At 37.5% G+C, this 16,163-nt stretch overlaps 1 protein-coding gene across 1 annotated transcript in view; it reads left to right on the top strand.

Moving 5' to 3' along the window:
• Positions 1-12,586, top strand: part of DCC (DCC netrin 1 receptor) — a 753,976-nt gene extending 741,390 nt beyond the window's left edge. The window contains exons 28-29 of the mRNA XM_047086216.1: positions 9,956-10,098; positions 12,497-12,586. Coding sequence (XP_046942172.1) covers positions 9,956-10,098; positions 12,497-12,586 — 233 coding nt within the window. The remainder of the gene's footprint in view (positions 1-9,955; positions 10,099-12,496) is intronic.
• Positions 12,587-16,163: the final 3,577 nt, after the last annotated feature.

Raw genomic sequence — 16,163 nt, 5'->3', positions numbered from 1 at the left:
GAGATTTGGTGACTTCTATTAAAGAACAAAACCAGATTTTAAAAATCAAGTATTACAGGATATTAAGAAATCTTGTTCTGAATAATCAAGGTTATACTATAAAAACAGAATTGTCTTTATAAAAGGAGATATTTCCAATATTTACAAAATAAATTGATTTTTGGAGAGTAAAAATCATTCTATTTATACATCATGTGAAATATACCAGAAATTTAATCTATTGCATACTAATGCAGATGAATTTAGAATGATGGCATTCCCCACAGAGTACATAATTATAAAAGTTGTATGAGACTGATGTCTGGATTTCTGCATTGTTTCTGCATTTTTCTGAGGTTTTCATGAAACCATATGGAAATTTTATGCAGAGTCACTTATTTCTTTATGAATTCAAAATGTGGCTTCTCTGAAGTTTGATCACTAGAATAGCAAAAATGAGGTAATACAGAAAGGTTTTTAAACCTATTTTTCATAAAAAATATAATTGACAATTTTTCTCCTATGAGCATAAACTATCTGAATTGATGAATTGACATAAACAAAGAGCTCAAACCTGTTGTTTCTTCTTGAAAATAGAGTTAGAAAAAGTTAGAAAAAAATAAACAATCAATTTGGGAGGAAGCTACAAATATCCCTTTAATAGCAAACTATCTAAAAATGATCTGAAATATCCAGGAAATTAACTGAGAGGTCTCTTGACTTGGGCATTATATGCAAAATAACATAGGAAGTCAGAGTAGACCTATATAACTTGAGTTGTGGGAGCCTGCCAATAAACAACTCAGGTGTTTAGTTTTGATTTTGTAGTTTCTCTCTTGTTAATAAGTGATCAGGAAACCTCAGAAAAGCATCAAAAGAAAGGGGGAGATCTAGAAGTGTTCTGGTGAATTCATTTCTCATGATCATTGATGATTTTCCTGAAACCTTTCTATTCTAGAATGTACCTAAATCAAGAAGAAGCAGAAACAAACTGAATTATGAGTGCAGAATCTCTACAGCCTCCTCTGCTTATTGTTAGCTTGTTTCCAGGAATAAATTCCACAAAGTATGATGTCAGCTCTACTCTGTATTGATTAGGCACTGCTGTAGGTCCTAAGGACAACAAGACACATTAGATAGTGTTTTTGTCCTTGAGGGCTTCTTATTCATCCTTAGTAACTATTTTCCAACATAAACTTTATAGAACGACTATTTCTAGATCCCTTTAAATCCTTCTGTAAAGCTCTCCCTTACCCATTATAAATGTAAAATAAACACTTCCCTTGTATACAGGGTTTTTAATGGATTCAGAGCCATCTGGGACAATATTTAACTCATGTCTTCAACACAGTTGATCACTTTCTTCCCTCCAGTATTTTGGAAACTTTGCTATTTTCTTCAGTTACTGTTGGCCCAGTGAATTCAGGACTTAGATTCCAATGTGCAACAGAACACAAATAGGTAGAACTAAGAAAGCATGTCTTCTTAATTGGGGCTATTAGATCTTGGTATTACCTCAGAGAAGGAATTAACATACCTGTTGGATTATTATTTGGTACTTCAAGCATAAGTTAGACACCTGTCACCTAGACAAAAAAGAAAATCCCAAAAGGAAAAAGGGATACAAAAGAGGAAAGATATTTGAAGACATTTTTCACCCTTGCATTATTCAAACAAAGGCAAACTCAAACTATCTACTTAATAATAAACCATATTTATGATTCTTCTCCAAGGCATCAGGAGATTTCAGTTATATGATGTTATGATGTTTATGTTCACACTGTTTCACTGCTTAGCTGGAAATGAGTCTAACTGGGATCAAGATAGGGAAGAGAGCAGGAATATGCTGATTTATTCCTTCTGCTGCTCTCTCCATCACCACCACCACCACCATTTCACACTGTAACTTGTCTTCTCTCTCTTCTTCTCCTGCCCACACTCTCCTTCTCTTTCAGCATAACAATCTCTTGTCCACTTCACTCTGCTTTTCTTCAAAGCCTACTTTGTAGAATTTTATTTTTTCTTTTTGTCTAAGAAAAAGCATATACTTTAAGAATATAGTAGTCAACCCCCACTTACCAGTTGAATAGCTTTGAGCAAGTCCCTTATCTTCTTTGAACTTTGACTTTCCCACCTCCAAGACATGAGTAATGAAGATATTATTTAAAAGGCTTATTTTTAAAGAGTATATAAGACGATGTAGGTGAAGATGTGTTACTGGAGTTTATGTACCTCTGGGACAGGGAGAGGGCCCCTGAGTTTTACCCTTTCTTTCTCTGGGTTCCAGTTCATGGATATAATAGACAAAAAAGCTGCTGATAACCAAATGGAAATCAGGGATCCTAGCAAATGATGTAATAACTCTGGAATAACTGGGTAGTAGTGGCTGGGAGACTTCTTCCTCCCTCCCTGGCTGCAGTACTATTGGACCCATGAGCTGTGAGCTAGAACAGACAGTAGAGACCTACTTGCTCTGCTGAAGTTAGGGCTTTTCCTTCTTTGCTTAAGGAATGCAGCCTTCAGAAAGTTCAAGGCCAAAGAATTAGGAGTCAGAGCACAGGCAGGTTTAAGAACTTGAGAAGTGACCATTAGCATATTAGTCCCACCCTCTCACCTTCCACAGAGAGGTAGCTCAATGAAAGCCACCTTACTTGTTATTCACAGTAGCCCCTCCTTTGCAACTTACGTGGGGGGGGGGGAGGGTTACAAAGGGGTAGAGAGGTGGGCAGAAGCACCTCATTAACACACCCTCGGTGTTTCCCTTATTTTTCAAGAGAGAGGAGAAGGTTAGAAGAGCACAAAGCTTCTGTCCCCAGAAGTGACTTTTAGGTATGTTTCTCACCTTTAAAATAGAATACACATGGTAGACTAAATGCTTTAAGATTGATGCCAAAGCTTACATGCTTGAAATTCGATCACTCAGGAGGAATGCCTGAGGCTATTGTATTAAGATTAATACAGCCACTCACTTTTTGTTCAATATATTGTCAACATGAAAAGCTAGAGAATATTACACATTTCCTGTGTACATGTTTCTTATTTCTTCCAAAGCCTCAAAAGCTCTTTGCATGTGAGACGTGTGTATGACTGTATGATACGTCCATTTTCCCCCAAAGAACAAAGTACTTATTCAATAGTAAATGTATGTGAGAATGAAATTATGGTTCACATAGAAACTAGACCAAGACAGGCCATTTCATTTGTCAGGCATCACAGAATGGGTCGGAAACCAAGTGGAGATGTGAACCCAAGCCTCTTCAAAACTACCCATTTTATCTGTATTCTTAAGGGTGAGGAAGTGGAAAATGAGACAGAAAATGGGAAAAAGTAGGCAAAGATGTGAAAATTAATATTGAAATCAAAATCATGCTCCCCACTGGCCTCTGATTTGACTCATGGGACTCTGCTCACTCCATTCCTGCTGCAGCCTAATTTCACATTTCTCACCAAGAATCATTTGAGTTGGGAGAACCCTCTGCAGAAAGATGCTAGCAGGAGTTTGCACCTGGCAGTCATACATTATGTACCTAATGAGCAAATGAAATGTTTAATAACTGTACTGTGACAATAAAGCTTAAAACAGTAAATTCCTGCTGAGGCTGCTTATCTACACCTGATGCACACGGCTGGCCCATCTGAGATCTTCAGCTTCATTTGTATTTTATCCCCTTAGTGGGTCCTGCTGAGGAAAGTAACATTAAAACCAAAGCAGTGCTCACTTAATTAGTTGTATATCGTTGTAGGCCCATTTATTTAGCACATCAGCATCATGTGTTCTACCTAAGGGTCGCCTGAAACACTTCTTCAACATGCACCCTGGGTAGGGGGAAATCGATAGTGGTTTCAGATTGAGCATTTGTAAATTTAAATTTTTCAATTAATCATGGGTAATGTAAACTCACAGTAATTTAACATTGCCTATTTTTAGTTGAATTGTCCATTGTTAATTTGAAATAAAACAGCGAAACAACCAGAATTGTTATGGTTTCTCATTAATAATTTTAAGAGAAAATAATAGAACATTTTCTTGTGGAAGGCACCAGTTCAACTCCTACATTATAGTAATTGAATTTTAAGGATATACTTGCCAGAGATTTCTTTGGATTCATTTTTTACCTTGGATTAACTGATGCTTCCTGAATCTTATGGAGAGCAAAGAAATCCAAATGTAAAGATAAGTACAGGTAGAACAGCTGTGTTCTCCTTCCTTGTATACTTTTTAGTTAATCGCTTAAAGATTAGATTGTTAGACCTTTATAGATAACAAAGAAATTGAGACCAAAAGAGTAGGCTGTGGAGCCACAGCCACAAAACTATACAATTGGGACTCCTAAGTCCCAAGTTAGGACTCAATTTCAATATTTATTTCTTTGAACACACATTCTGTTTTGGGAATTTATTGTATAGATCATACATATTTTACTCTCATGAGAAGAAAAAAAGTAAGTCATACAAGAAATCAGAAACCTTTTGTCATGAAGACCAGGTTGGTCTTCAGGATTGGGAACCTCTCATCTCTCAGAGGCTAGTCTGTAGGGAGACAATTCTTCAGAGCACCAGTGCCAGCCCTCTTATCACTTCTGCCCCCCTCAGCTTTGTTCACATCCTCTCTGAAAGTGACATGGATTTTCTTGTTCACATCTGAAAGTCATCCTTCATATTTGGGAGTGATCACAGAGAATCTTGACTACCAGGTTAAGGTTATGTTAGATTACTAGCTGAGAGCCATAGAAAGAATTCTTTTAATTTTTGTCTTTCTTTTGGTTACTCCCTAGATCTACAAAAAGTAGGAAAAGCTATCAAAAATTCTGTCATTTCTCGGGGCGCATGGGTAGCTCAATCAGTTAAGTGGCCGACTTCAGCTCAGATCATGATCTTGCGGTCCATGGGTTCGAGCCCCACTTCGGGCTCTGTGCTGACAGCTCAGAGCCTGGAGCCTATTTCAGATTCTGTGTCTCCCTCTCTCTGACCCTCCCCTGTTCATGCTCTGTCTCTCCCTGTCTCAAAAATAAGTAAAACATTTAAAAATTTTTTTTAAAAATTCTGTCATTCTCAACATTGAAGAACAGAAGTTCAATACCCTAATGTAAATGGTTTCTCTAATTGCTACTGTTTCCATGAGTTCTTTGGGAGAGTAGGATTGTGGTTCTCTCTCAGTGTGTCCGAATACCCCCCGATACAGCAAAGGCAGTCGAGGGTGAAGAATGAGTACATAGAAAATGGGGACCAGGGCTGCAAGAACAAAGCTAGCTTTTAAACTGGTTTCTGAGGGCAGTGTAGAAAAGGCCAAACCACAATGGAGGAAGTGTGGCGACACCCCCCCCCCCATTACTGAAATCTAGGAAGCTTCAGTATGAAGGAATGATCCCTCAACAACTGGAATTCCTCAGTAGGTAAGAAGCAGTAAGATGGCTCCCAGTGTCCTCTTCAGATTGGACTGAGCTCCCAGCCATCACTTTCTAATACAAATGCTAAATGATTACGCCGCTTTCTCACTTGAACACAGTTGATGCCATGAGACTGGTGATTTCATATAAAGATGTTTGGTTTGAATGGTGTAGAAAATGAATTCAGAATTTAACCATTGGAGTAAGCCACAAGGTAAAGGATTAAAGGCATGTCTCATGGCCCTGTGGAAGGATAAGGATGCACACTAGAAAATCCAGACAGAAACCTGTAACACATGGTGAACTACGAGTATGTAAGGGAAGAGGTTCAACTTGGTGAGCTTGTGAGGACCCAAGTTTCACCAGTGTCCAGGCTTAAAACAGCGGTGGTTCAGAGTAGAAAATGCTGAATCTATCCAAATGCAAATATAACATAGCAACAGAGCTAGTGCACATGTAAGAACATGAGCATCCGCTTTCAAATATAGCATGTTTTCATAGGAGTCTTTGTTTTACGATATCTGCTCCCCTTTCCTAAGGGCAGTTTTGGGACCCAAGTTGTCTTTTTGGATACTGGAAAATCTCTCCTGAGAAATATCCCTTATACTCTTTTCTTAATTCCCATCCAGGAAAGGGAAAGAAAAATATTTAAGGCCATAAACTACATCAGACAAACCCTATTAACAATGAACTCTAAACAAGGGTTCAGATTCTTCACCTATACTGGAATTTCATGGAATTTAATTCAACCTTGATCTTTTGATCTCCAGGGACCTCAGTGTTCTGTTCAGCAAAATAAAGGGAAGATCACTAGATAAACTCCAAGAGCCCTCAAGGGGCCAGCATTCTGAATTTCTTTGAATCTGTGAATATTACTTGAGAAAAGGCAGTCACTTGAGGTTTAAACACTCTGTGTGGTCTTTGAAGCTGAAACAATGTCTTTAGTTCCTTTTGTAAAATGCAGTGTCTTGTATATTGTTCAACACTCAGTAGGTTCTGAATGTATAACTGTTGCCTGGACACTAGAGAAAATCAATTATTATAATGATCTTTATAATAGGTCTGAATTATGGTACTCTTTAGGCATACTTGCATCATATTGTAATATAAGTATTTTAGATGCAGTATAATACACTGTGGATCTCCCCAAGTGTTTAGGATCCAGGGCAGAAAATACACCATCAAAATATACTTTTATAGTGAGAACTATAATTTCCCCACATGCAAAACTACCAAAAAAAAGAGTACTCAAATAAATATTAGGGAATTCTATAGAACAATCTAATAAATTCTAAAATAATCTTTTTTCTTGTATCTTTCCTAGGATGAAACAGGCACAGCTTGTTTGAATTTCCTACACAATAAGCTATGCTTTTGTTACTGACTTTTTCTTGTGTCATTCTCTTTGCAGATATCTATGTTAAAGTGAATTGATTTCCAATATGCATTAGACACACACTGCATATGTTTAAGAGTTGAAGTGTAAATTTTTCAGACATAGTTTTAGTTTATTAAAAATTTTAAAGCTAAAAGTTAAAAATAAATAAGTAGATTTCATAATCAAGAAAACCTAAGTCAAAATTAGAGATAAAAATAAAAGATAAATAAGGATATGTACAGAAATCCGTGTTAGTTTTTAAAGTGCACCTACTCTATTAAATATAGGGAAGGAAGAGGTGGCTCGTGGAAAGTTCTAAGAGAAGCAGCTTTCTGTGGCAATAAAGCTAAACTCAGATTTAAGCAAAGCATGGTGAACATTCTAGAAGGGAAGATAAACATAATCCAGAAACTGTAACTCAAAGTAGGGGTTCAATAGCTACCTTCTCAAGGTTCACCAGCCCTCTATGAAAATTCCTCTTTAAACTTTGTGCTTTCACTTAATTATCTACAATATTAATGTCAACCACACATATTGGAGCATCTGGGGAGCCATTTTATAGCATCACTTTGCCAGGGGTTTTAGTTCCTGCCTTTGAGTTTACAACTAAGTTGGCTCCAAGAACACTGCATTTATAGTCATAGTCTAAAGAGAAAAATGAAAGAGGTAGATTTAATATACAAATATTTTGTTCATATCCAATGGAGACTAGCTGGCATTACATTCTGCAGAAGAAAGAAGGTTTGCCTCTTGTTCAACCAGAGGAAATTGGTAGTGAAAACTGAGCATATAAGACAAATCCAAAATGACTTTTGACATAGCGGTCAGTACCACATTTATATGGCTGTTTTGTTTTATCCAAACTACCTCATCCGTCATATTAAATAAATGATGTAACTTTAAATTGTGCTATTTTTATAGGACTTTGCTATTTGATTTTAAATGTGTTTTGGTTTATGGGGCGCCTGGGTGGCTCGGTCGGTTAAGCATCCGACTTCGGCTCAGGTCACGATCTCATGGTCCCTGGGTTCGAGCCCCACGTCGGGCTCTGTGCTGACCACTCAAAGCCTGGAGCCTGCTTCAGATTCTGTGTCTCCCTCTCTCTCTGCCCCTCCCCTGTTCATGCTCTGTCTCTCTCTGTCTCAAAAGTAAATAAATATTTAAAAAAATTTTTAAATAAAAAAAATAAATGTGTTTTGGTTTAATAGCACAGTATAAGAACTACAAGTTTATAAAAGCTATGCCATGTGTTATGTTTATATATATTTAAATAGAATTGTAATAAAAGTAGTTTAAATTCATGCAGAGGTTTATTAGAATTTTGTTTGCCCCTTTATGTTAAAACTCAATTCAACCATGAGAAACCATAATACAATAAATAGTTTCTACCCTCAAGTTAGTTATATTGGATGGGCTAGATCAACACATTAATGATAGAACCTTAATTTGTTCAGTGGAGTTAGTTATATCTTGGTACAAACCTTTCCTCTGCCTGCCCTTTTCTAAATGTGTGAGCTTGGGTAAGTTAATTTCTCTCCACTTTGGCATTCTCATATATGAACTGACAATAATGGCATTTGGTAGAATTGTTTTGAAAATTAAATATTAATAATAGGTTGCCCTCTTTGAACAAGTTATAGGCACCAACCACTTTAATTACCTCATCTTATTTAATCCTCACAAATTATCATTCCCCTTTTACAGAAGACTAAACAGGCAGGGAAAGTTAAGTCAGTTAACCAAGGGATTACGTGGCTAGTACACAGCTGAGCTTTCTAGGATCTGAATGTAGGTTAGACTGATAAATCCCAAATTCTCCCCACTATGTTATTTTGCCTAAAATGACAAAGTACTTAGCATAGGTCTAGAGTTTAGTAGACATTCAGTTAATATTATATTCTCTCTTAAAGAAAATGATTCATACTCCTGTCTCTGTACTTCTTTTCATCTGAGCTACCAAAAACTTAAGATCACCCTCTAGTGATAAATCACTCCAACTGCAAACTTTTGATCCCTGAAGTTTAAGAGTGAAAGAAAACAAGTATGAAGGAATTCATGTCAAGCCATATAAAGATGAAGGGATGAGAAAAGGTTCTTTGTTATGATTTATCATGCTATTTTGCCTAGCATATACCCAACTGCTGGCCTATTAGACTGTTTGCATTACTTTTTCCCAATAAGCAAGTGTGCGCTATTTCTTTGATTGTAGAATAACCTCTGAGTTTTATTAACTAGGATTATGTGTACCAAAGTATGATCAAAACGAAAAATTTCCCCCCAGATTTTGCATTAGTACACTGTTAGGATCATTAGAACTCAAATGTCACTGATGATACAAGAGAACTTGGGCAAACTTCTTTCCATGGTTTAATTCAATACCTTCTATGCTGAGGTTTTGGTTACAAAGCTAAGAATGACAAAGTCCTTAGGCATGTGAGGTATACTAGCTGATTCAGTAAGCCTTCATAAAACTTTTATTTTAGGCTCTAAGGACAAATTATATCACTGCTATAAGCTAAGCAGGATTCATAAGGCAAATTTCAGATCCCCCAAGAAAAGATAGCCATTGTTTATAACAGAAATGTCATCTAGTAGAAACTCAGCAGTTCCCACAAATGATTTTCATGAACATTAGAATTTCTTTTATTGAGAGAAACTATACTGGTAAGGACAGAATAACTTTTTCCCCCCCAAAAAAGAATTAATAATGAGATTCTATCAGTTTAGCCATGAAGGATTTTGTTTTACTATAACATCTCATACTCTTTGGAGACCAGGAGTGACCATACCTTTTAATTGCACAAATATCCCTCGGTACTGTTCAACAATTTAGGCTTCATTTAGGCAGGCTAACACAGGGCTTTCTGGCCCAAAGCTGAGACCGGCACCAAATGAGTTCCACTGACACTTTGTAGGGTGTGATGAACAGTCTGGAATGTCCAGGCAACCTTTTCACAGCATGATTTGGAATCCACTTGAAATTACATATGACTGGTGAAGATTCATCTGAAAAGACCTAATCAGAATTTGTCTTCCATTCAATAGAAATAAAATGAGCCCATTTATTGTGTCATAATCCATCTCTATACTACAGAATGAACAATAACCTAGAATCAATGCCAACCCGCTGGAATTGGCTTACACACTTGAGAGATTTTTTCCCCAGAATGTTTTATACATTACTTTCATCACTCTGTGTTTTCTATTTCAGGGCCTGCTCTTCCCAAGACTCATGTTAAAACAGCCTCTCTTGGGTTGGCTGGTAAGGCAAGATCTCCTTTGCTTCCTGTATCTGTGCCAACAGCTCCTGAAGTATCTGAGGAAAGCCACAAAGCAACAGAGGATCCAGCCAACGTAAGGCCATCCTTGAAATTTATGCTGCATCAGGTGAAGCAGTGACTACTGCTGTACTCAAAAAGCAATCTTAAAAACACAAGCAGATGACTACAGAATGTGTGACTTTATTTAGTTATTTGAGAGGAAAAGTTTGTAGCCAGAGGAAAAAGCTAAAAAGTGATCACATTAGAAAACTCAGAAAGAAAATCAGTGGAGACCAAAAATCTAAATTTTGAGAGGGCAAAACAGTTCTCCCCAAATGCATTGTAAGGGAGATTTGAAAAGATGCTACCTAAAAGCAGAATTTAGAAAACTCTGGAGTGTTTCTGAATATAATTCAAGGGAAAGCATTTGAAAGGAGAGCAAAAAACTGACCTATGTGCCTTGAAAAATCACAGTGAAAGGGGGAAAAAAGATGAAATAACAGGTTAGAATCATCTCATTTGAATGTACAATTTTTTTTTCTTAACTTTATTGTTTTCGGTACTGCAAACAATAAGATATTTTAACTACTTGGAAACTACTGAATATGTGTATGTGTGTGAATGTTTGGCACAAGTATGTTATATGATTAACATACCTTTTTGTATGCTTTAAAAAGATTCAAATTTATAGGAATCCATTGCACTACTTTTCAGGATTTGGCTGTTTAGTACGGTATTTGTTTAGTCTCAGGGTTGGTTGGCCATATCTTAAGTCAGATCAGATTCCTAAATTTATGTAATATAGCTCATCTTGTAATGTCAGATGAACCAATATGCATTTAAGTTTGATTCTAAGGAGTGATAGCCAAAGGTATAATATTAAAAGCAGTAAAATTACACATTAAAGGATATAGAGACACAGGGCAAATAATCTAGATCAGCACTGTCCTATAGACATATAATATGAACTACATGTGTAATTTTAAATTTCCTAGAAGCCACATTAAAAGATGTAAAAATAAACGAGATTAATTTTAACAATATCTTTCATTTGACCCAATATTTCCAAAATGTTACCATTGTGTAATAAATATTAAAAAGATGTTAAAAAGATATTTTACATTTTTTGTACTAAGTGTTCAGAATCTGGTGTGTATTTTATACGTATAACACATTCCAAATCAGACTAGTCACATTTCAAAAATCCAATAGCTGCATGTGGCTAGTGATTGCTGTGCTACACAATGATACCTAGATAATTCAAGAAAAACAACCAACAAACATGTTAGGAAATGAGTTATCAACTAATCACCTCCCCTCAACCTCACTCTTCATATGTAGACCAGTCTTTTGAGCCAAATTGTCCACTTTTCAATTCCCATTCAGCTCTGGAGATTATATGGTATATGACCAAATCATTCACTGACATGCTGAGATTTCTGCAAGACATACCATTTTCAACTAGTTTAATACCATGCATTTTCAGCTGTTTCCTCGGCGCTAGAGTGAGTGAGGACCTACCCCCCATAAAAGCTCCACCAGTGTTCTCTTGGGATCAACAGTATTTATTTGGCAGGATTAGATACCCATTCTGACCAGGTAGTGAGTAATGCTTTCTGTCCTATACAGAACTAGAAATCATGACTCAGGCCTCATTAACCCAATAACTGAATCAAATGAATGGCCAAGAATGATCAAGTAGGGCAGATCTGCATTAGTCAAAATAAAGGGTATGAGACAAGAAAGAAAAAAGCTGTTATAGAGAATATGTTCATTAAGACTTCTGCAGGTTGACCTCTTCATTTTACCCACCAATCATATTGGTGGCTATAAGATTGCCTTTACTACTGTGCTGTGCACATAGCCAACTCTGGTTTGGGGCGAGAATTTTGTTTCCACCCGCAAAACAAAGCCATAATCTTCAGACCTTTCACTGATCAAGGCAAAGCCCATCAAACTCCCACACAAAAATGTACCTATGTTGTGTTATGAAGAAAAGAAACATGGTGATATACATTGTGTTCATATCCTGCTGGATGAGATTGGAAGGAAAAAGGAGAACATATTGAATATGAACCATGTCCTGGCCACTGTGATAGTCACTAAACATGCTACAAGATACTTAGCCTATGAAATAGAAATCATCATTTTGTAGCTGAGAAGAACTGTATATCCGAGAGGCTCACTAACTTAACTGAGACCACACAGACAGTGTGAAATGAGATTTTTTTTTTCTTTTCACTCTAAAGCTTTTTCCTCAACACAGGGATGAAGTTAGTGAAACAGTATGCAATCATTCCTCTCCTCACCACCTCTTTAATTGACATCTTCATTCAATGCTTCTATTCTGAGCACAGCTTCTCACTATGGCTATGAGCTACTGTGTCATGCTTGAGAATACAGAGTAAACCAACTAGACATGGCCACTGGTTTCATAAAGGGAATGTATTGATGTTCACCTGTCCTAACTTTTGTTTTTATTCTTTCTGTAGGTGTATGAACAGGATGATTTGAGTGAACAAATGGCAAGTTTGGAAGGGCTAATGAAGCAACTTAATGCCATCACAGGCTCGGCCTTTTAACACGTATTACCCAATTGATGAGGTGTATTTTCTGGGAACTTTGCAGCATACCAATTACCCATAAACAGCACACCTGTGTCCAAGAACTCTTAACCAGTGTACAGGTCAACAATCAGGACCACTCACAGAGGATCCTGAAGCGGTTCAGAAGGAATAAGTGTCCCTTCTTTCATAGGCATCAGGAATTTCACAATGATTACTATGGGGTCCCTAAACAAAAGTAAATAAACATCTTCACTGCAATGTCAAAGCTGAAGCTGCTAGACTAGTCCTGGGTCTTTGCCACTGCAGTGACCACACCGTCGTAACTAATGCTTATGTTTTCCTTCATCGAGGCCTGTCATTTCCTTTTCCTGTAGGTCTAGTCTCACAAAATGCAAGTGCATTATTGAAGCCTGTCCCATCCCATGGCAAATCAGTGCAAGCTCATTATCTCGTTTTCAACTTCAAAGTACAAAGCGCCCACGGAAATTCTCTCACTACATAGCACCAAAGGATTGGATGTTTTCTTGACAGCACAAAAAGCAAATAAGTCAACAAAAGGCAGCGAAGGCTTATGTTTTGTAACTCAGACATTCATCTTGCACCAGTGGTGGGTATTAGCAAGCGGCTATAAAATTCACCCATTTTTGCAAGTATTTGTCAATCTGCCCTTGGTTAATATTTGTGTCTGAAGAGCGGGAATATAAAAATCTGCAACTAGTGGTGTCTTGTCGGTAGGAGTCTGTTTCCTGAAAGAGGATACAATATGCAATCTTCTCAGACACACGGTAATTATGTGCTTAAGCTTGTAATAGGACACTTTTCAATTTGGGTGGCTTTTGTGCCATATCACACTGTGATGACATTTCAAAGCTTCACCAAGGCCATCTTCCTCAGAAGTCTGGACGGAAGTGTTTCCCCCCCCTCCGTCCTGTCCCTTCCTGAGTTCTCCATGGCTGCCAGCCTTGGATGAGGTGGCCAGCTCCCACACACTGCTTGGCCTCCTGACCAACATCCCTGTCACCCTCTGTGGAAATGGCAGACTCCCTGAGAACAGGCCCTGAGGAAGGGAAGTGAAATGGAAGGCAGTCGCACACAGTACCTGCCTTTGAGTGATGTTACTTTCCACGACAGGCTCCTCACTGACTCAGAGGGGGCAGTTTTGGTCAGTGGCCACCACCAAGCCCTATTGTCAAGGGAACCTACACTCTGCCTGAGATGCAGAGAGGAAGGTGCCTCTTGATGCTTCTGACACATTATAAATCCAGTGGATGCTTTTCAGAGCTGCATCTTCATTGTGAACTAGAATTTTAAATTCCTATCGCCATGTTTATCTACAGCTTGGAACTAGGTGAAATTAAGAACATTTTGCGTGCACCCTTTTCATTTCTGAATTTTCAGCTGCATTTGGAGTTAATCCCTGTTTATGCAGCTGAATCGCCAAAAGGGAGCTAATTTGCATATTTATCAGTTAGGCGACTTGAAAACCCAATAAGAGAGTTTCAGCTGAATTATTCCTTTCAGCTCTGTCTTTGATTTCAAGCTTGAGTAGGTCATAATTTTAAAAGAGCATGGAAGGGATAGGATCTTTACAACCTAATAGCTCCTTTTATTAGGTGGGTAATTATATATGAATCCCTGAATAAAATATTTTGAGCAAAATGGCACTGTAACAGAAGTAATAATTCAGATTATTTTTTTACAGTTTTATGTCGGGAAGGAAATCTGATGTCAAAGAGAGGGCTTGTTCAAATGGTTCATTAGAAAGTCCGGTCCATTTGTGAAATTGTTCCTTCAACAAGAGTGCTTCTTCAATATACTAAGATTTTCTTGAAGTTCTTCTGAAGAGCTGTGTGACGTTATTCTATAGGGCAGATTATTCTTGTTCAAAATCTGGGCACTTAGGTAGACAACCTTCCGCTGACCGGGAACGAGGCATTTCCTAACATAATCCCGAATATTGCAGAAATAATTCATTACTTCAGAAAATGTTCATTAGGCTAGCTTTACCACTCGAGGTCCTAGAATGCCCCCCCTTTCTAATACTCATAAACAAGGAACATTCTCTGAAAGCATTCTCTACCCAAAGAATGACATCCTGAGTGCTCTGTTTGAAACTGGCTACAAGTCTCAAATTTCAGATAGAGTCACATCTTCAATCTATAGACTGTATCTGGACAATCAAGAGAACTAGAATTTCACAAAATTCTAGTTGACTCTAGTCAAAGTCACTGACCTTAATAAGTAAAAATTGGTAAAACCACACGAACATATGCATTATCTGTTTTCGGTGAGAGGTATATTTCTGGTGCATGCTCTTAAAACTTTCTTCATTAAAGAAATACAATGGTTTGTTTTAGTAATTTGTAATGCTAATAAGGCTTTGCTTCATGCCTTGAAGATATAGTGGAATCCATTTAAATCCTCTCAAGAGACTCTCGTGCCCTTTACCCAATGGTTTTAGTGCGCAGTGACTTCACCACAGCTTTTGTAAAACTCTGCTCCCCACTATCTCAAAGAGTTCACATATGTATACAACTGCCTGCTCAAGTTTTCAGGTCATTTTTTAATTTCCCAGTCTTCTGATCTCTTGACAAGAAGCAATGTGTGAACACTGCAAGATAGCCTCTATTTTGTTCCTACTTCGAGCCTAGTTCATAACATCCAGGGCTCTTTAAGCTCATAAATCTCTCTGACTCCCATAGGGTGATGTTTGACAGCCAACCAGCAGCTCTGCCACCAGGGCTCATTTCTCCCTGAAAAAGAAGAAAATAAAACTTGGCAGGGCCTGCTCAGTCCTCCTCTACACTGCACTGAACTGTCAGGCCAGAGCCTCCTCTTGAAAAAGTTTGGTACGTTTCTTTTGTATTTCATACCGATAAGAAAGCTCTTTTTCTTTCCTCTAGAAATTTCTGCACTTGTTAAACGCACAAAAATGCAGATAGCTCAAAATGCATAAAGCGTATTTGGAGGATGCCGTAGCCAAAAGTTAAATGTTTCTTAGTGATTCACATTCAATAAAAAAACACTCATAGCTACCTCTTTGTAGAATAGGGCTATAAGCTTCTAGAATATTTAAATAATGGAACTTTACATTTGGGTATTATAAAATGCACACTCAATTGAATAATCTGGGGGGAAAAAAAGAGAGAGGGAGAGAGAAAAAACAGATCAAGCCAGGGATATAAGAGGTGAATTTATTAAAACTTCGTATGAGAGATTGGATATAACATTATTCTCTTCAAAATAAGGAGTGGTCAAAACGACATGTATGTTTGGTCCTCTGCCTTGGTAGGAGCTACAAAAGGAGAGATACCCTGCATTAGTGTGTTGCTCCAAACAATATTTGGAAACTTTAAAGTTTGGCACTCACCGGCTTTTCCAATAAAGCATTTCTAAGTAGGTTTTTCTGGAAACCTTCATAGTCTGTATTGGAAGATGATTACTCATTCTTATCCACCCTTTCAATACATCTGTCTTTTGATTTTGTTTAGAGAAATAACTAAAATCTCCTCCAAATTTAATAGAGGATTTCATATATGGCAGCTGAACTATAACTCCAACAAAAAAAAATGTCACCTCTAAAGAAATCACT

Source organism: Lynx rufus, unplaced genomic scaffold (genome assembly GCF_022079265.1).
Source record: "Lynx rufus isolate CCGP_SWC_20201006 ecotype Redwood Valley unplaced genomic scaffold, mLynRuf1.p SCAF_20, whole genome shotgun sequence".
NCBI classification, from domain to species: Eukaryota; Metazoa; Chordata; class Mammalia; order Carnivora; family Felidae; genus Lynx; species Lynx rufus.
Note: the sequence above shows the minus strand (reverse complement) of the source record. Positions and strands in the feature narration are given on the sequence as shown.